This window comes from Parasteatoda tepidariorum, chromosome 8 (assembly GCF_982258835.1).
Source record: "Parasteatoda tepidariorum strain Cologne lab strain chromosome 8, Ptep-v5.0, whole genome shotgun sequence".
Classification (NCBI taxonomy): Eukaryota; Metazoa; Arthropoda; class Arachnida; order Araneae; family Theridiidae; genus Parasteatoda; species Parasteatoda tepidariorum.
Window position 1 is genome coordinate 18,775,144 of NC_141762.1, and position 22,059 is coordinate 18,797,202.

A 22,059-nucleotide genomic window follows, 5' to 3' on the forward strand; every position below is an offset into this window, starting at 1 on the left:
AATAAACCATGTAGTAAAAATCAATTGGAACTATTTCGTTTAGGAGAAACGTAAAACATCGTCATTTCGTTATTGGTGCCAATGATGATTAATTAATTTTGTTAATAGGTACTATTGGTATTATTGTGAATGGTGCAGTTTTAATTGGTTTCAAAAATACTAGCATAAGTATAATTGGTGCACATTAAAACGGCATCAATATTATGCAGTTTTAATAGAGGTACTGTGGAAAGGATTTTTTGCGGCCCTCGAAAGGGATAATTACCAGCGAAAATCGCTTGATGGTAGTAAATTTTGCCTATCATGAGTTGACACTGAATATCGAATGATACTGAATTCAGTTAATCTTTATTTTTATAACATGAACTAGTTAAAACGTGTTTTACTTTATCCAATAACGTAAATCCAACAGGAAAAACAAATAATAATAATAAATAAATAAAGTTTTAGCTCTATTAATTGTGTTGGTGCATGTCTTTCAATTTTTTGCAGAGTTGTTCGGTTCTGATTTATTGATTGTTTACTTTTTTTACACCCCGTTCGAATTTCGGGGATTCAGCTAGTAAATGATTTCAAGTCTATGATAGGTATAAAATAAATTATATATTTTTGATTTCTGTAAGTTAAAAAAACATTATTTATTTTATTCTAGTTTTCACGATGTTTAACTTGTTAATATGTTGGAAAATACTTTTGTAGTATTAAATATTGAATGAGTCTTCTTTTTTTTTTTTTTTAAGTTGTATCATTTGCTCAAAATAACAACTATCAATTTTAAAAACTTATAAAATTATTGTACATTATGAAATGCGTAAGTAAATTCACTCTATACTTAGTTCAAATTATATGAAAAAGAGCACTGGCTGAACGAATCTATTGAAGACCATATCACGTGACATTTGATTGTATTTGTGAAAGATCATCCTTAAAATGAGTATTAAAAAAACACCAGCTCTAACTCAATTTTAACTGAAATATAAAAAAATTTAATTAAGTACTTAAAGCCCGTTAAGAAATACAATTATTCTATTCTATGTGGTAATGTCTTGCCCATCTCTTTCAAAATCTAAAAAAAAAGACAAAATAAATAGATAAACAAGAAATATTCTCACACGTCAAAAGAATGCGTCTCTATCTTTTTGCCGCCAGAAGTGAGTAAACAGTAAGTGACAAATAAAATCTTCTCCTTCTCAGCATGAGTAGGACCCCAAACACCCTTCAGGGGGTCCCCAATCCCAGTCATCCAAAGTGGATGGAATCAAAAGGAAAAGAGCCGCTATCTTAACCCATCCCCCCCTAAGCTGATAAACAGTGTTAGTGGTGACAAAGGTAAGGTAAAAATACCTGTGTTATTGTCCTTTTTTTTGGAAAACTCTCCAGTGGGAGGTCCCCTTTACATCCTGTTTCAGGGGACCACACCAATGCACTTCCTTTGTGTTGGAGGAAAAATATCTTTCTCTTTTGCGTAAAAGTAGCGGATGAGTTGTTAGAATGAGATGTATTTTGCAATCTTTAACATTAGTTTAGTTAAGAGCACTTTTTATTAAAAATTTTCAGTTGATAGCTAAATGAATATCTCAGTGGAGAAAGACCGCTTTGCATGAGCTTACAATTCAGTTATTACTGTTACTTTTAAATGATTTATTTCTTAATACCAGTTCGATGAACTCTAAATGAACATATTTATAAAAGTTTTGCTAAAAATTGTTCAATGGAGCTATTTAAATATTGCGTGTGCGCATTGAAAATTGTAAAATCTTGAACAAAGATACATAATGTGTTTTTGTTTATCTTTCGTGATTAAAATTCAAAATCATCCAAAACGTGCTTACATCGTTATTTAAACTTCCTACTTACCTGCATTACAGGGTTGTAATGTCATATTACAGGGTTGTAAAAATAGAATGACATCGAATACAAACTATTTCAATCAAATACACTGTAACAAATCACGATCAAATTACCACTACTCTTTCAGGTGATTTATACCGTAAAATTCATTTTTACCGGAACTTGTTGCAGAACAAAAAATTTGCCCGTAATTTTTACAATAATAACTACTGTGAAATCATTGAATCACTCTAATTAAATTAATATTACTGTAAAAATTGGGGTATAATATTTTACGGAAAAATTGGATTTAACGGATAATGCATCCCAAGTGCCAGTACTTTACTCGTAATTTTTTACAGTGCAGTCAGCAAACCTTAAATTAATACAGTGTATAGTAATTTATGCTTCCATGCTTGAAGCGTTTTAAAAAAAATGATTTTTTCAGAAAAAAAAAATCATTTCAAAACATATTTTTAGGTCTAAACTGTTGTATAAGCTTCTTAATCTACTTATATCTAACCTTTTTTATTTTCATAAAATTTTTATTTGGAATTCCAATTTCTTTGTGAAACTTCTTGACAACAGATGTGTCTACTTCAGTAACTATAACTGCGAAACATACAACATACCTTCTAACAATAATGGTAACATTTAGTGTAAAATAAAACAATATTGAATATTTTACTTACTGCTCATGAGTCATTCCATAGAAAACATATAATGGTTCTTGTAATTTTTCAGTTTATTTCCCACGTAGATTTAATTTATAGGACAAGAGAATGTTCAAATTAAGTGTATAAACTATGCCTTGTGCTCAACGTAGCAGTCATCACTGTAAAATGTATAATTATTTAAGTATGACATTTCAAAATTTATTTCAAAATTAAAATTTTGTAAAAAAAAAAAATTTAAAAATGACAGAAAACGAATAAAATAAAAATTTATTTTGATTTGAAAGTAATTTTTTTGTTTTTCTGAGAATCATTTACAAAATATATAGAAAGTAAAATAAGCATTTTAATTATACATCGGGTTTGTTCTCATTAAAACTAAAGAAAAAGAACTATGAAACAGTTTGTTTGACTTATAACAGTGCAAGAATTTTTTAAGGTTAAAAAAAGTATATATACATATATATAAATTATTAAAAAGGCGGAAAACAAAATGATGAAAAGATACCATCTCGTCATCAGCTCACACGATTACATCCGCAAAAAGGAGTGCTTTCTGGTATTGTGTTAATATAGTCATGGCAAAATATATCAATCCAATAGAGTGTGGAGCCCTCAAAAAAAGTGAAACAAGACTAGAAAGCATTACGTAAAAAATTGCGAAATAAAACAAATCGAAGCATAAAACAAAATAAAATGCAAGAAAAATACAGAAGAAAACACGAGTCTAATCTATAAAGTGAGTAGCGAATTCAAATGAACTTACACGTATCGGAACCTTTCAAAAATGATTTAAAATATTTTCGTAACAAGATTATATATACATATACGAGGGTTGTAAATTAAATAGTGGCAACTTAACCTTTAAACTCACAGAAGGACGGGCATGCGCAAATTAGATATGGGAGCTGTGAGGTGGGGCTGTTGTCGATGTGTAGAGTGCAAAAAAAAGTCAATTAGCTTAGAAGGGTAGTTGTTGTGTGGCGTTAAAGTGAGGAGTTTCGTTTCCATCGCTCTAAAGCATGCTTTCAAATGGTGATCAGCAGTCGTGGCTTAAAATCGAGGTTGCCCGTGGCAAAAATGCAACAGAATGCTATCGAGGATTAGTGGAAGCCTGTGGCGCGAATACTTTACCGTATAGGACAGTAGCAAGATGTGTTCAAACATCTCGTCTTTTTTCGTCATTAAGCCTTTTGAAAGCATGCTTTAGAGCGATGGAAACGAAACTCCTCACTTTATCGCCACACAACAACTACCCTTTCAAGCAGATCGAATGTTTTTTGCACTCTACGCATCGACAACAGCACCACCTCACCGCTCCCATGTCCTATTTGCGCAGGCCCGCCCTTCTTTGAGTTTTAAGGTTAAGTTGCCTCTATTTAATTTACAACCCTCGTATATATATATATATATTCTAATTTCCGATATTATATATATTATATATAAATAAATAAATTTTCTAATTTCCGATCTTTTCCGTCTTACAAAGTACAAATATTGAACGATAAACTAGAGCTAAACGTTGTTAAACAAAAGAAAAATACATGAGGTATTGTTTTTTTTTTCTTTCTTTTTATTTTCTTTTTTTTTTGCTTTCCATGAGTTTATAACGGATTTAGATCAAACCGCAAATCATACGGATTATTCTCGGGTCAAATATCTACAATGTAATGTTTCTCAGATATTTGGGTCATTTATTTATTTATTTATTGTATTTCTTAAGTGCTTAAAAAAATTCCAAAAAAAAAAAAAAGAGAGAATAGGTTTAGAGAAAGCATTAAAAAAAAAAGAAAGAACGAGTGAAATAAAAAAAAAATAAAAATAGAAATATTGTACCGTTTAAAAAGATTTGATATAGAATTAAACTGGAAAAAGTGTCACGTTTCAAGCGCTCAAAACAAAAACTACACGTGAAATTTTACCCGCGCCGTTTTAATTTCTGGGAATATTATTCCGTTAAAAATAAAATTAAAATAAATTTTTCTACGTATAGTAAAACAAATTCCTTTGATTGAAGGCTTAAAATAAATAAACCGAAATTTCCTATGCAGTTTGGGGGAAATGTTAGAAATTAGGAATTCCTCAAAAATAGCATCCAAAATCGAGATCAGAGAGATTTTGGTCTGAACAAAAAAGTTTAATTAATAAAAATAAATCCGAGATAATAGATTTGCAAAATTTCTTAAAATGAATGCCAAACATTTAAGCTAGAAAATAATTATAATACTTTTTATTGCTGTAAAACTTTTCTCTTTTGAGTTTTTCGAGTTTTCATGTTTGTTTTTCTTCCCTTTTCTTTTATTTTGCTTGTTTTTGGGGTTTTTTTCTTTCAAATTTCATACTAAGTGTTCTAAGGACAATGAAATGCGACAAATCTTTTAAATTATTCAGGAGCCCATATAAGAACATTTTTGGTGAATAACACCACGATTTCCATTTAAACACGAAGAGGTTTTACCTCGCCACTCTGCTTTGGAAATTCAAGAAGAAAAAGAAATGCTAATTTTCTATAGTCTAAATGTCGTCATGTTTTTAAACAAATCATGATCTCTGAATTTTACCGTTCGAATAACGTTCGATTATGTTAATAGGATATTCCTGCAACCAATTCCCTTTCAGAATCCCTACATAAAAAGCGGAAGCCATCAAAAATGCGTGTTTGCTTTTTTTTTTTCATATTTTCTTGGTCAGATATCTCTGTGCCCAATCCCAACATTCCTGATGTGGGGAAAAACCCAAAAGTAAAATATAGAAGAATCTAAAACGTAAGCTGTGAAATAAAGTTAATCTAAAATAATAAAATGTATTTCCATTTGAAATAGCTTAATTCTTTTGTAAATTCTAACCTTTAAGAGATATTTTATTAGGTATATGAAAGACCGTTTCAAAAGATCCGTTTTTGAAGCGAGTGTTCCGGATTTTCGATCCGCATTCATACCATCAGCAACTCAAGACCACGTGCCATTCGCCTGGCACAGTCACGGTAGGTCAGAGGTGGATCCCCAGGTGGCTGAGCACCTATTATAGGCTCACGAAGCAAATAAAACAAAAATTGATCAGTAGAGACTAATTCATCTTTATGAGAATTCAATCCCCTCCATGCGTTACGGATATCCGCGAAAGGAAGGGAAAAAAACGAGTAGTCTTCAGTATAACTTACGATTTAATCCTCTCCGTTTTTCATTTATTGGTTACGATCTCTTACAGTAGAAATGAATTGACAGTTTGGCGTTATTTTTTTCGTAACAATTACTTTTTAAATTGATTATTAGATAACCCTTTCTTAAAAATCAGTTCTTTAAAGAAGACATGGAGTCTTTTTCTTTTTTTTTGTAAAGAAAAAAAAAGGAAAGGAAACAATTTAGAAGCTATACATATCAGGAACACTTATGCGTAGTTGTAGAAAGAGGCAATCTGCAAGTAGCGAAACTACTGTAGTTGCTACTTTTTTTTGCGTAGCTTATAGCGTAGTATGCTACTTTTAAAACAAATTTAGTGTAGTGAGTAGTGCTGTAAAAAAAATTAGTTTGTAGCTACTGTTGCTAACTATTTTAGCGTTAGTTTAATAAAGAAACAAGGTTCAAAAGCAACCAATTTTTCTAATCTCATTGATACAAATCTTCCCAGGTCAGTCAAAGGACGTAATTAGAATGTCCCTTTGGCTGAGCATTAAGAAGAATTTCGTATTACAAATATATAATCTAGCCATAACAAATATTAGCTAATTTATCACTCTGGCCATCGCTTCAAGTGCGAATGCACACTTATGAAAAATCGATACTATTGCAATGAAAGGGAACCAACCTATCTTGAACCACCTTGAATAACTTTTGATCCAATGATTGGATTTTTACGTTTTAGAATTCAATCTTAATGTTTTAATGGGTGATCTCAAATATGCTAATTAACCACTGTAGACTGCTAGCTAATTATTGTATTTAATAACAGTTGAAAAAATTTCCAGTTGTAAGGTATATAATTTTTCTTATATCATTTGGAAAATTGGGATTTTAAATGAGAAACTACAAAATTTGAACGAAATCAGTTGAATTGTTCCTGAGGAAGCAAATGGTGAAAAATTCGCATATTTAAAATTAAATTTCTTGCAACTTAATAAAGTCTTCTTCAACATCATAAAACAAATCTGATTCTTGAAAAGAAAAGAAAAAAACATAATTTCTGTAGTTATTTTTTTTTTTTTTTAGGAGAAAAAAAGGAAATTGATAAAGTCAGTTTTAAAAGAAAGTTAAATAATAAGCGAAAATGCCAAAAGCTACCTTTGGATCCTAATATGTGTTGCATTAATTTCTTTGAGTAAATTTACTTACGTTACTCCAACTTTTTTTCTTAAACTATGATGTAACACACTGAGCTATAAACGAAATAAAACTATCAAAAAGTTAAGGACAATTTTTGAAAAATTACTACACACAAATTGATATTTTAATTGATTCTATCTAATCGATATTCTGAATTGAATATTTGAACTTTCTCTCTTAAAATCGTTTTTAATACAGAGTGTATTTATATATGTATATAATCAGTAGTAAAAAATTTAAAGGTGCGCAAGATTTTAAAAAAAGTTCCTTTCAATATTTATTATTCAAAAGGTTCTGATATTTAAAAGCTTATTTCTTGTTACTATTAAGAAGGAAAAAAACGGAATAAATAAGTTAGCGTTTCTTTTTTTTAAGGATGCTGTCCTGGTCAAATATTGTAGTGAGGGTAAAAAATGCTATTAGTGTTTAAGAAAAGATAGAAAAAAATATCTCGTAATCTAGCTCATAATGATTCGTTTTGTTAAATAATAATAATAAATAAAAAAAAAGATCCAAGGCGAACAATACCAATTATAACTGTTCGTTTTTTACAGTCTATCATAATGGATCAGTCATTTATAATAAATGTGGATACTGGTCTACCAGAGTAATTACCGGTTTCTACTGTAGACGACATTAAATATATTCTACAGTGGCTGAAATATACTGCTTCAGGGTGGAAGGAAGCGATCTTGAAGATTTCTACCTAATCCTCACACTAAAATCAATCAGACGGGTGGGCTCAGTCACGATGTAGCATCAAAAAATCCCCCTGACTTCCTCTTCAAACTCCCTGTTTGTATAGGTCAGATGGGGCAAGTTGCATTATATGTCAGCACGTGTTCCAATGCGCTTTAACCCTCCCCCTGATTATTCATTTCCGATACTCTGCTATACTTAACGGTAATTGTCTTTTGGAAGAAAAGAAAAAAAAGCGTATGTATATATGATAGATGTGAACACTTCTGCAATTGTTCCTACCCTTCAAGATTTTCAGGTGTCTTATTTTGCCTTACAATTTAGAAATGTCCATATTTTAATGAGATAAGCTTCCGATAAAAATTCTCAGCATACCAATGTCAATATAATGGTTGCAGTTCATAAGTCAGCCACTATAAGAAATAGAACTTCTTTATGAAATAGAAATTCAATAAGAAATAGAACTTCTGTAATAAGATCCAGAACTTGATTCTACATTGTTAGAAATTTCTCGGAAAAAATGGTTAAATAACAATTTATTGAAGGGTTATTTTACCATATTTAATCAAAGCAGTCAAATAACCATAAGCAAAATGGTATTTGTTAAGTCTGATTGTTAAGTTTGAGAAAAATTGTTTATTAACTACTTTTCACCTTATACAGTTAAACAATCAGAATTTTATCGCACCAACTAGAACCACCTAATGAAGCTACTTAGTTCTTTGCAACTGCGTACATATCGCAACTGAGCGGGCTTACCTGTCAATCTCATGACCGACAGAACTGGAGTTCGAGTCCTAGTGTTGATACCACAATATTTCCTCCATACCCTTCAACATATGTGTACCCTTTCCAGTGTCCGGCACTCTCCTATGCCTATTACCTTACGAAAAGCCGAGATCCTATGTCTAGTTAAATAATTAATTTTTTTCACGTTTTTGAAAAATGCTAGTTGTAAATGGTTAAAAAACCATAAAGGAAAAAAATGTTCCTTACCGTAAAATTTACTGCTAATCGGATGGACAGACAGCTGCCAGTTATTTTACTATAATTTTAGATTGGAAATTTCAACAGTGTAAAGGCTTTTAGATAAGAGGTGAGTCCATTTCGATCCAAATAGTTTGAAGTATTATTCGAATACGATTCGGAATCAGATTCGCCCAGTAGTCCATCTGCCTATCTTATTAAAACGACAATTATAATTAAATAAATTGGATTACTAGGATTATAATTAAATTTACATCAACATACTTAGTAATTAAACAAATTTTTCAAAAATACAATTTAATAATTGTTTTGATTCTTTGAGATGTGCCGATGTTTATAGTTTAGCCTAAAATTTTATTTTACTCAAATGTAACTAAAATAGTAAATTTTATTGATTAAAATTTTAATTTTAGCTATTAGTGGTTCAATAATTAATCACCACGTTGAAAATTTGCATGTCGAAAATTTTTAACAATTATATTATTTATTTATTTGTTGCGTGATAGTCAACGACTAATAAAAGTACTAGAATGAACACTTCTTGGGTCAGATTCGAAACTTACATCTAAGATTAAAATTTTTAGAATTTTATGTTTCAAAATTTATAATTTTTACAGAAAAAGAAAAATATTTATCAAAAAATCTAAAAGTAGACAAATATATAATAATCAACTACCTCAAAAAACGTTGATTGCAGAATCGCATTAGTACAAAATTATCAGGAGAAATCAATTTAATTTCTAAAATTACGCCGACTATGCTTTTTCCATTCACCTCTTATTTTATATGTTTTGAAAGATACTGCGGATTAGGATTAATATCTAGTATCAGTTATTGGTGAAAGTCATATGAATATGATTAAAAATGTGTCTAGAAATTTTTCTCTCCGTCTGCTAACCCTTCGAATTATATTAGTATTTAGTTCAAACCAGATGTATTGACTATATATTGCATTTTCTTTCTGGTGCATATGCTCCGTAAAATAAAATATAGGCATATTTAACCGCTTCCTTTGCCAATTTTTTCTTCGAAAAAAATGCAAAAAATCAACATAATTTTTTTAATTATTAATAAATACAAGAAACTAAAACAAAAGTAAATGCACAAGTTTTAAGTTGAAATTTTAATCTTTTCGTTTCGTGTAAGAAAAATTGAATTTACCATCAGCTTACTATCCCGACTTATCTCGGCTAAATGAAAAAAGTTAAATATTAGTCTCTGTATGATAATTTTTGAAACGAGGGATAACACAAAGTGATACATTCCAAACGCCATTGAAGTGACCCCCTATTTTTTTAACACCTTTCTTTCTTCCTATGTAAATTCAGCAAACGGATCATAGGTTAGAGTTCCCTTGCCGTCAGGCTAACAGTTTGAGGTTCTCGTGGTCTTCCTCTCCATGTAACGCTAATACTGGTCAGCTCCATCATCGTGCCTCCACGAAGGCTAATTTCTCCCAATACTTGATGCAGGATTTCCCTTATGTTCTGGATTGGGTTCAAAACTACAAGGCTACGGAGTTAAGCATTAGTAGCCGTAAACCCATTAAATTAGGTCGGCTGTTCAACGACGGTTATAAAATAAAATCTATACATACCCGAGTTTACTCGGGATAATCAAGGAAGTGGTTAATACGAGAAAAAAGATAATAAAAAACTGTTGAAATTCCTTATCACTTATAGATTTTTGATCCACCTAAATTTGAAAGAAAATTTTCTTTTTCAATCTTAGCTTATCTAATAATTCGTAAAATGTGTGACAAATTAATATATAATATATTTTGGTAATTTCATTAAGAAAATTGTTGTTGCTATGTGATGCTACTGAAATCTTTTATAGTATAGAGTGAAAATCAACGAATTTTAAGAATTTATTATTATTCGAATTATTATGGACAAGTAATAAGTGTTAATCTTAACAATTCTATTAAAAGTCTTAGATTATTATTGGAAAACAATATGATAAACATATAGTGAAGAAGTTTTTATTACCACACTTGACACTAAAAGTAGATTTTTTCCTGCCATACACTGTTCGAAATTTTGGAGTTTTTTAAACCATGACATGGTTCAATTCAAATTTGCTGAGAACTTAATATGAACTCTAAACTTCATTATCGTATTTATTGTACTTAATTGGGTATAATATGAAAAAAACACAACTATACTTCGATTTAGTAGGAACAACATATGACGCAATGCTAAACGAATGGAATTTAGTTGTTGTTTATTTAGCTATTGTTATTAGTAGTTGTTGTTATTTGTTTTAGTTGTTGTTGTTTATTTAGTTCTATTTAGTTTCAATAACTTTTAGTAACTCAATAACTTAAATAGCGAGCAGCTATTTAAACGATCGAACACTTCGTTTGTTTATTTGTGGCTTGAAGTTAGGCTCGCAGAAAATGCCGTTCATGGGTTAAATTTAGTAGGAACAACACAACCTGTGACGTAGGCTATATTATACCCAATTGGGGCTCAATTTAAACAGAGATCTAGAAGCAAGTTTTGCATCATATTATATTTCAAAGTGCAGATATTATGGTTGAACTTTGAGTCGATTATTCTGAATGCCTGTGTCTACGACGTCTCTAGTCTAAAATATATCTTCTAACATATAAATTGTGAAGAAAAGCATTCTAAATTCCTTCCAAAAAATAGAGGAAGAGCAGCTTTAAAATTCGACAGGTCTTTTGAAAATTTGGGAGGGTCAGTAGCAATGTATGTTACCCTCAACAGAATTCTGAAATACGCGTTTTATTGCCCCCAATTGGAGCACAAACAATATTCTCATTGTGCACAAATGATAGCTTCCACCAGGATCAAATGCGATAATTAGGGTGAAGCAAAGCGTGCTACCAAATTGTGGTGGATTCCTAAATCCATCAGGAAGGTGGCTCAGGTCAAAGGAGTGGCACCTACACCTGCGGGTGGATATTTCACCCCCCTTCTCAACTTTACCGCTTTTCCCACGCTAATGTCTTCTAGCTCCCTTGAACTTTATGGGTGGAGAAAGAACGTAGTTTACCTGAAGATCGGGAAATAGCCCAAAGCAGTTCGATTCCAGATATAGCTTCTGATGGACCGCCTCTCAGTAAATTTGGATAAACTGAAAACTGCTCAAACAATTCATATATGTATTTAACTTAGATGTCGATTAAAGCACTTGACTACTAAGTGCTCTTTTTTTTTCTAAATCTTTAAAAATTTGAGGTAAAGTTGAAATTTCAATCACAGATGTTTTATATTTTTTAATATAATAGGAGCTATTAGAAAGCTAAATTTATTACATCCTCAATTTTTCAGAATATTTTTGGTTTTTGTATTTAGTTATGTTACTTATTTTTTAAGAACTGTTTGCACATTTTTTCAAACGTTAAAAATGAAAAGTAGTACAAGTTTTCAAACTTAAAATTAAAAAAAGAAGCTATGAATACTTATATAAATAGTTTTAATGTTCTTAAATTTGCATCGATGACCATTGAGACATTGACCATTGATGATCGATGACAATCCTTATTATAAATTTTAGATTGCGTAAGCTGTTATATTGTTTGATTCCAGGAAGAATATGGAAATATTTAAGATTTGAAATTTTAAGTTTTTTTACTAGAAATGCAAATAATTCTTAACCCCATATTTTTTTAAATCTAAAAATTCTTTTCCCCTGAATAACTGCAATAATAATAGTAATAAATATTTTTTAACTAGTAATAATTTTTCTTGTGTGCTCGAGTAATGAATTGAAAAGCTGCATTTTAAAAATTTTATGTTATTATTGGTAAAGTATGTTTTCAAGATGCATTTTGCACAATCTGAATAATGCAAAATTGAAGAAAAAAGTTATAAGACACGAGACGAAATTGTTTTTTAAAAAAAAATTCTGATAACACGATAATTGGTTGCTTAATTTTTTTTCTTCCTGATAACATTCCAACTTTCAATAACGATAAAAGAAATAAAAATAAATAAACAAACTATAACAACTATAATTCCAAAAAATTCTCCACCTGTTATATGACTAACGGACATCCTTCTCACGATTCACACTTTTTTCCCACGTGGCGCACCCAAATACCAAGAGATGACGTCACGTTGCCATGGGAACTCCTCCAGGAAGATCCCTCACCCTTATTGGATCGCAATAGATGCATCCAACGGAGCCTGATTGCTCCGTTACAGGAATTTACTCCGCCTACAACGCCTTGACATCCTTGTTTCCAGTAATTACCACATACCATACCTTAGGACAGTGAAGACAAAGTAATGAGTTTAATGATATGTTCATCGGCAGAGTGAAAATGATCCGCGTCTTCCCTTTATTAACTTGAGTCTCGCATCCAACCAGGATATACACTTTCGAGTTTCTTGCCTGGAGCACATAAAGGATGCGAGAACAATTATTTTTTTTTCTTTTTAAGATCCTGTTACTTCTTAATTGAAGAGAAATAAAAGCGAATTCCCGTAATGCTAATAATTACATCGATTTAGAAGAATCTGATTGATTGCTAATGTGTCTGGATTTTACTTTCACTCGTTTGTAGTTATACTTCATCTGTTTGGTTCTGAGTATAGATTTTTGAGTAGTGAAAAGAAAATTCATACATATCTATATTGCATAGGATTTATTATACCTCTAATGATGTAACTGAAATTATCGACATGGCAATAAACTATTTTAACATGTTCTCTGTTAGAATATTAAGTATCAAGCAAATTTAAAGCTTTTAGTGGACGAAGGGGCAATGTGTCAAGAGAAGAAAAAAAATTAGAGATACGCCATTCATATCTTGACATGTCACCTTCATGACCTTAGTACCTGCTTTTAATACGACAATCATTATTTTCTAAAATAGCTCTCTGTTTTATTTTTTTTTTTTTCAATATTAAATACCATCAATATCCGCTAAACCTATTAATTATTAGCTATGAAATTCTATTAATTTATTATAACTAATAATATGGAACAAGAGCTAGAAATAGTAAGTTCGAAAGAGAAAGAAACGTTAAGAAAGTATAGGTTAAGAAATAATTTTTTTTTTTTTTTAAGTAAGCTTGAGGCTAGTGGCTCTTAAAGTATAGTTAAACATTCATAATATATTATAAAAAAACATTTTAGAATTAGTTTTAATATTTTCCACTCGAAAAATTACGCATAAGTTTATTTTCGATAACCAGAAAAAATATTGATATTTTATAACTTACGCCTCTAATTATTATTAAACAATAGTAAATATTATCTATTTAGTGCATAAAAATTATTATACAACATACAAGGAATAGAAAGCTTAGACTGGAAATTCGAAATTAAATTTTAAAAAATGAATTCATATTTTTTTTTTATTTATAAAACTTAAGGTATTCATTCTCAAAGCATAAACATTTGCTATTAGAAATATTTTGGAATTGGATTTAAAATTTTATACTTTATATAATGCACACAAATTTATATTGTAACCCAAGAAAAAGAGGCGTAATATCTTATAATTCGTATCTCTAAATGCTGTTGAAAAAAATATTTAAAGATGAGAATCAACGTTAATTTTAAGTATTTTTTACAATAGGTAATTTATTTCAATTGCTTATTAATTTCCACAGTTGATTTTCTTTCTTTCTTCCTAGTTATCTGGGTACGGTTTCTTTAGTTCGTATCACCTGAATTTTCACAGAAAACCTTAAGTTTTCAAAAGATTTATGACGAAAATAAATAAATAAAAGTATTGTAAGTAATAAATAAATAAAAATTATTGTAACAGTACGGAATAGCACTAATAAATAATGCATAGTCACTATCATGGCTTTTAGCAATTAAAAACAGTTTGGCGTTTCAGTAAAGGTAACATTTAATAATTACACCATTAAACATTTTTTTCTAAAATGTATTTATTATTAATTACTATTTATCTTAATTCTAATTATCAATTTCTAAATTTCGGTAATTTTCATCATTAAGGCAAAATCACCAGTGCAAAAACTTGATTTTGTTCAAAATTTTTGAAATTGAGTTTATTGTAAATTTAGAGTTCCTGTTTTCTTTGCTTTCTAGAAATACTCTACTTTTGTTTGTACTTTAATTATTTACAAATTTATAGCAGTTCTTGCACAAGATAACAACACTGGATAGACTTATGATTTTAGGACTTGAAATCAAAATTTTTTTTCTTCGCATCACCTTAGATACGATATCTCATGTTGTTTTTAAGATAACTATCTACAATTTTTCATGAATGTTTATAATTATAGCACCCATGTTTTGAAATATAGAATTAGAGAAAAAATAATAATTATAATAATAATTTTTATGCATGTTTTTTCGCAGAGACACTTGTGGAAACTTTTGAAAATATGCTCTTTTAACTGCATTGATCCCTAACTCAATAGTATATGCACTTGTTTTTAAGATAATAGTTCAAAAAATAATTGATATCGTTCTAAATGAAATACCCAAAGAATTTTTATTTTTGCTCTTATTTCGATAAAAAAAATAATTTTATAGTGTTTAGTGTGTATGCAAAAAAATGCCTTATTTTTACCTAAAAATCGCCATTTAAAAATAATGATAATAATAATTATAATACTGGTTTTATGTGTTTTTACACATAATAAAACAAATGAACTAGTGTTTTGAACTTTTATATTAATGTTTAAAAAAAAGTTGTTGAAACTTGTCGGATACCTTAATAAATTTACTTCATAATCAAATTGTACAATAAAGTCTAAATTTCAAAATGATTTAAATATAATTATTTTAAAGATATTTTTCTCATTTTTCAAAACGAACTCTTCAAGTCAGCTGAACAATAAACACGTACATAATAATTGTGTGTATGTGAAATCAGATGATAAATTTAAAAACTTTCATAATATTATTATTCCCCTGATGTAGATTTTTTAAACATAACTGGTTTAATTAATTATTTTTATTCATTTATTTTTATTTTTAGATCTCGTAGAATGGAATGAGAAACATGTGTCACTTTGGTTGAAATGGTTCTCCAGAACTTTTTACGACTACAAACCAGACTTGAATCTTATTCCCAGTGATGGTGTTGCTCTCAATAAACTTACCCTGGCCGACTTCATAACTATTACCGGTGATTGGAAAGTGGCCAACATGTTATGGGATGATATTCTTCCTTACAAAAGAGGTAATCTCACTTCGTTATTTCTTTTATTTTGAAGTTTTATCCTCTGATTAGTAATTTTGTGTGTACATTATGTAACGCTTTAATTTCACTCCGATTTTGTCATCAATGAAAAGGTAAATCTATATTTGATATTTTTCGAAAATATTTTATAATTTTATTTTATAACCGTCGTTGAACATCATCATCATCATATCTGGCTAGACAGCCCAGTGCCTTCCTTTGAATTCGAATCCAATTCTCTTTACTTATACACTTGTTCGCCAGTTTTTCTCCTTTATAGAGTAAGGAAATCAGTCTCAACTAAATCCAGCCATCTCAGCCTGGGTCTACGTCTTTTCCTGTTTGTTAGGGGTTTGTGTAATAGGATTTTCTTTAAATTTGAGTCATCATTCCTTCTGAAAATGTGAGCTGCCCAGTTCATTCGATTTATTTTTATGAATTTCACACTATCTGGCTCTCTGTAGATTTTATACAGTTCAGTATTATATCATCTTCTCCAGGAATTATTTATTTTTATCCCACCAAGGATGGCCCTCAAAACTTTTCTCTCAAAAATGGCAATTTTATTTTCATCAGCTTGAGTTAGGTTCCAGGTCTCAGAGGATGGCCCTCAAAACTTTTCTCTCAAAAATGGCAATTTTATTTTCACCAGCTTGAGTTAGGTTCCAGGTCTCAGAGCCATAGGTAAGTATTGGCCTAATTAATGTTTTATAGAGTAAAAGTTTTGTATTTTTTGATAAAAGAGAGGATTTGAAAAAAACGTTTTAAACCATAAAAAGCTTTATTTGAACAAATTAGACGACTCCGAATCTCATTGTCTATGTTATTGTCGGCAGTAACTATTGAACCAAGGTAAGTAAAATTCTGAGCAGTCTGAAACCTGTGGGCACCAATCTCCAGATAGGATTCACTAGAATTTAATTAATCACAGGCATGTATTTGGTCTTATCGGTATTAATGATTAGTTCCCAGAGCCGGATTATACCTTTCGTAGGCCCTAGGCATAGTCCCATATCCCTAGCAGCAAGCTCCAAAGAAAGGAAAGCCTCTTTTAATGCAGGAACAGTTCTTGCAATGATGTCTAAATCATCCGCATACGCCAATATTTGAATAGATTTTGAAAATATGTTGCCTCTGATATTGATTTCAGCATCTCTTATAACTTTCTCTAGAGCAACATTAAAAAGGAGACAGGATAAGGAGTCTCCCTGTCTGACTCCATTATTTACTTTAATTTCTTCAGATAAACGTCCAGATAATTTCGTCGTTGAACAGCCGACCCAATTATGGGTTTAAGACTACTAATGTTCAACTACGTAGCCTTGTCATTTTGAACCCAATCTAGAAGACAAGGGAACTCCTTGATCAAGTACTGAGAGAAATTCGTCTTCGTGGAGGACTTTTCGATGAAGCTAACCCGTATTTGCGTTACATGGAAAGGAAAACCACAAAAACCTTCCACGTTTAGCCTGACGGTGAGTGGACTCAAACCCGTGATCCGTCTACCACTGCTTATATTTTACACCCTCGCAGTGGTCGGTGCGAACTGGATCGACCCGCCATTGCTGGGATTCGAACCCGGTTCACCTTACTGGAAGGCGAACGCACTTTCCCCTCAGCCAAAAACGGCTCCCAAAAATAATCTGTAGGTTGACACTAAATGTCAAAAAACTAATTGGAAAATACTTAATTTGATTTGAGAAATTCTAAAGATCGTAAATGCGAAAAAGCCAAATTAATCAAGCAATTTAATATTATCTCTTCAAAAGAATAATTACATAATTCTACTTGCAGCTTTTGGGAATGAAGATTAAAAGAAAAACTTAGAATATCGTGTGTTCCTACACTTTGAAAGATTCCGGTATAAAGTACCGATACTATGGATGCATCATCTATAAATTCCATTTTACCGTAATATCCATTTCTATCTTAAAATACTATACCGTAATTTTTGCATCAATATTTATGTAATTAGAATGATTTAGTGATTTTAAGAAAATTATTATTGTAAAAATTACGGTATATCAGTTTTTTTATTCTGTAACATGTTCCAGTAAAAATGCATTTTACGGTAAAAAGTACCGGCACCTTGAGTGCCCGTTCTTTTTACCGTAATTTGATTTGGAATATTTTACAGTGTAATAGAGAAATTATGTGTGTATAGAAAATTTTTATATTTGCTTAAAGTTATGTGTTTCATGGTACGTTTCAATCAAATTTTAATCAAGAGCAATATTAAAGCAAGAAGAAAACTAAATAAAAATTTAGCCTAAAAACAAAAATAAAGTCAGAAATGACGGGGTAATGTAGTGACAAATATTAATAATTTGTGTAGGAGAAGTTTTTCTTAAATCCCATATTTACGAAGCTTTTCGCAAAACTTGCATAACTTAGTATGAATTTTATTATAATTTTTTTCTCTTTTCTAGAGTTATTTGGAGGAGAGGAAAAATCGTCAGGTGAAAACGGATTATCTAGTCAAGAACATTTAAGTAAGTAAAGGCATTACTTGTTTGTTTAAAATCATTTGTTTGTTATAATACATGAGTGCCACTTTAAAAAAACTTCATAACTGAACTTATTTTTTGACCAATTAACATGATCAAGCATTGTTTACCACAATTTTCAGAAATGTATAGCTCACTAGCTTCATAATAATGGCACAAATATTAAATCTATGATTTGATTTTTTTCTGCATTTTCTTCATTTATTTTTTCACTGTAAACAAGATGTAAATAGTAGTTAACCTAGTAGATCTTTTTGCGTCAATCACTGGATAATAAACTACTTATTTTTTTATGAAGCATAAAACTCAAACAAACTTAGATACAATAATAGTACAAATTTTATTTAAGCAAGCAGGCGCTGAAGTTCAATCAATCCTATTCTTTCATTACATCACTTCGCAATAATTATGAAAAATGACAATGTTTACATTTAATTGTAATATTTGTATAAAATTACCTAGAAAAATAAGTAGAAAATGTTTGTAAAAAATTTATATTTTTAAGGTAAAAAGGGCATTTTAATTTATGGAAGAAATGTAAAGGAGATATTAATTGATGAAATTTAGTTATAGCAATCATATTCATCTTTCGATTTATTAAAGCATTAGTTCAGTTTTATTTTCATTACACTTCACAATCTTTTAAAAGTTATACACATGCTGAGAATTTACGATGATTTAAACTAAAATTAATGTCGTAAGGCTATGTAATAGCTTCTTTTTACACAAAAAAAATTATTCAGTATCATTTTAGTGATAAATTATAAAAATAATTTATTTCTTATTATAAATGTTGTACCCATAAAATTTTATATTATAATGTAGATAAAATATAATTTTATACTAAATGTTCTTTTTCTGTAAATTATAAATTTTTGAGTATTTGGCAGGAACAGATTTCATTATTTTAAGTATATTCTAATTCAATGATACACTAAGAACATTAAATATTTTAATCACTGAAATAAATATATTCTTTCTAGATACTATAAAAGATAGAAGAAAGGATGAAAATGTAAATACCATAAAAGATCGAATTTTGCAACGATTTGTGACAGAAAAGAAAAACGCAAAGAATGATAGTAAGTATTATAAAGCTTAACTTGATATTATAAAAGATTATAGAAGATTATAAAAAATATATTATAAAAAATATATTATAAAAGGTTATATTACATAAAAAATTAAAGATTACATATTAAAGATTCAATAAATGATTGAAATTCATCATTAATAATTAATATTTGCAAATTTATTAACTAATTATCAAATTTAAGACATAATTATCAGTTATCAAGTAAAAAACTCTTACAGAAATTCATGCTAAATAATTTTTTTAAAGTTTTTCAAATTTTTAAACGAAGCTCTTTTATCAGGTATAAAAATGTTAATCATCATAAATGTTACATTGTAATAAAACGTGTGATGTTCATGCAAGTTCTATGTTAGGGTTATTACTATTATTTTTTAAGGCACGTTGTACTATTGTTTTTTGAGGCACATTGAGGTGTACTATTCTTCTGAACTTAATGTTGAACAACTCAAAAAATCTTTGAAGGAACACTTTTTTTTCTCAAGTTAACACTAAATAGAGCTTTCATTTACAGGGTTATAATTTTTTTTATTTTTTTTTTATAACCGTCGTTGAATAGCCGTCCCAATTTTGGGTTTACGACAATTACTGTTCAATTCAGTGTCCTTGTAATTCTGAACCCAATTCAGAAAACAAGGGAACCAAATCAAGTATTGGAAGAAATTTTGTCTTCGTGGAGGTCTTTTTAATGGAACTAACCCGAATCTTTATAGACGGAGAAGGAAACCACGAAAACCTCCCACGGTTAGCCTGACAGCAATCTCAGGAATTAGTGTATAGATTCCTCCCCTAAATTAATGATTCTTACTTTATATAACTCGTGAAAATAACTCTACTAACTCTTACGTGTATCCTATCTTATTGTTATTGTTTTATTATTTTACACCTCCATAGCCTTGTAATTTTGAACCTAATCCAGAAGACAAGGAAGCTTCTGGATCAAGTATTGAGGGAAATGTGCCTTGATGGAGGACTTTTTGAAGGAATTAAAACCCGCATTCGCGTTACATGGGGGGGGGGACCACGAAAACCTCCCGCGGTTAGTCTGAAGGCAAGGAGACTCAAATCCATTATCCGTCTACCACTGAGGATATTTTATGTCAGCACTGTGGTCGGTGCAAGCCGGGTGCGGAATTCGTATCGACCAGCAATTCCTGGGATTCAAACCCGGATCACCACATTGGGTGGCTAGAGCTCTATCCTGTGAGAAATTCTTAGTGGTTCGTTACGCCAGGATCTGTTTTTGGTTCTACGCTATTTTAATGTAAAGTAGATGTTAAGTTACGCACTTTAATGTAAAGTTGGTGTTAAGATACGCATTTTTTTTTTTTTTTTTTTTTTTTTTTTTTTTTTTTTTTTTTTTTTACGATGAAAGGAATATGAAAACCGTTTAAAACTTTTTCAGAAAATGATTTATTTATTTAATTATATGTTCTTAATTACTTGAAGTATAATTAAAAAAATTCAAGAAAATATGATGAATATGTATAAAGTCTGACTTAGTCTGTTAAGAGATTTTTTTTTAAACATGAAATAGTTGTGAACGTTGTCGAAAAATAAATGTACAGATCAAAGTTATCTTTATATTGTACTATTTAAGGAAACTATCAATGTATTGCATTAAAATTTATACACATTTGTTATAACTTTATTGAAGATATCTGATTTTTTTTCTTTTATTTTAATAATTTTGAATGATAGAGCATAATTTAAAAGCACTATACCTTTAAAAAAATACTAAAAAAAAAAATTTAAAAAGTCAACTTTATTTGTTAAGAAGAAATAGTGCTTAGTAATTTTGAGAATTTCAAAGGATATTTTTTCAAAAATGTAAAGCCGCAAGAAAAGGCAAAAGTAACTTTCACGAGTGGAATTTACAAATTCAAAACATTCTTGAATCAAAAGTTTGGTTGATTAATTTTCAACCAAGTACACCATAAACATAACTCTGAGGAAGGCCAAACATTTTAGCAAATTCCAAGACGGGAAAATCTAGAAGAAAGGTGTGGTGAGGTGTGAATCCTTAGAAATAGGATAACTCTTCAAAATACTTTAAATTGCTGACAATCCTAAAGCTTATTATTTACTCAGTGCTATAGGAATTATATGATACCTAAGATTCCGAAAGTTTTAGTTTAACTGGTTTGGTGTTTTTATGCGATTTTACATTTTGTTTATTGCAATACCGTGAAGTTCAAACTAGTGACTCGTCTTTACAAATGTGTAGAGAAATAAATAAACAATGTTGTTTTTTTCTAAATATATTAGTAAATGCTTTTTTTTTTTTAAGTGTCAAAGTAATTTAACTTACTATTTAATCTGTAACTTTCTTTTATTCCTAAAAGTATGATTTTGTAGTTGTGTGTAATAAGGATCTTTTTAAACATCTAAAAGTACCCAACAATTAAATTGCTTATTACTCTGTTTTATGCTGATTTTAAGCATACATATTTCTTCTAAATGTTAAAAAACTATTTTTTGTAAAAAGAGTAGTAAACGCATTAATTGTAGTCTTTATTATGATAACTATTATTATTATTATTATTAAAGACTATTTTTGGAGATTCCTGATCAGTAAGCACTTTTGTTCCTAGAATAATTTATTTGTATTTTTTGTAAGCTGATCTTGGGTGGATAATTATCAATCATTGTATATTAAATGGCACATGGTTCAATTCAAAAATACTTTTAATAAAAGTAAGTTTTTTCATGAAAAAAACTAATCTTTATTACTATAAACGCTGTAACATTTTCTTGAGACAAATTTTCTTAACAATTTTTTAAACACAACTCAATATAGCAAAAT

At 29.7% G+C, this 22,059-nt stretch overlaps 1 protein-coding gene across 1 annotated transcript in view; it reads left to right on the forward strand.

Moving 5' to 3' along the window:
* LOC107451332 (uncharacterized) overlaps positions 1-22,059 on the forward strand; it is a 44,894-nt gene that overhangs the window by 22,086 nt on the left and 749 nt on the right. The window contains exons 2-4 of the mRNA XM_087149916.1: positions 15,450-15,653; positions 18,083-18,145; positions 19,144-19,242. Of these exons, the coding sequence (XP_087006042.1) occupies positions 15,450-15,653; positions 18,083-18,145; positions 19,144-19,242 (366 nt within the window). The remainder of the gene's footprint in view (positions 1-15,449; positions 15,654-18,082; positions 18,146-19,143; positions 19,243-22,059) is intronic.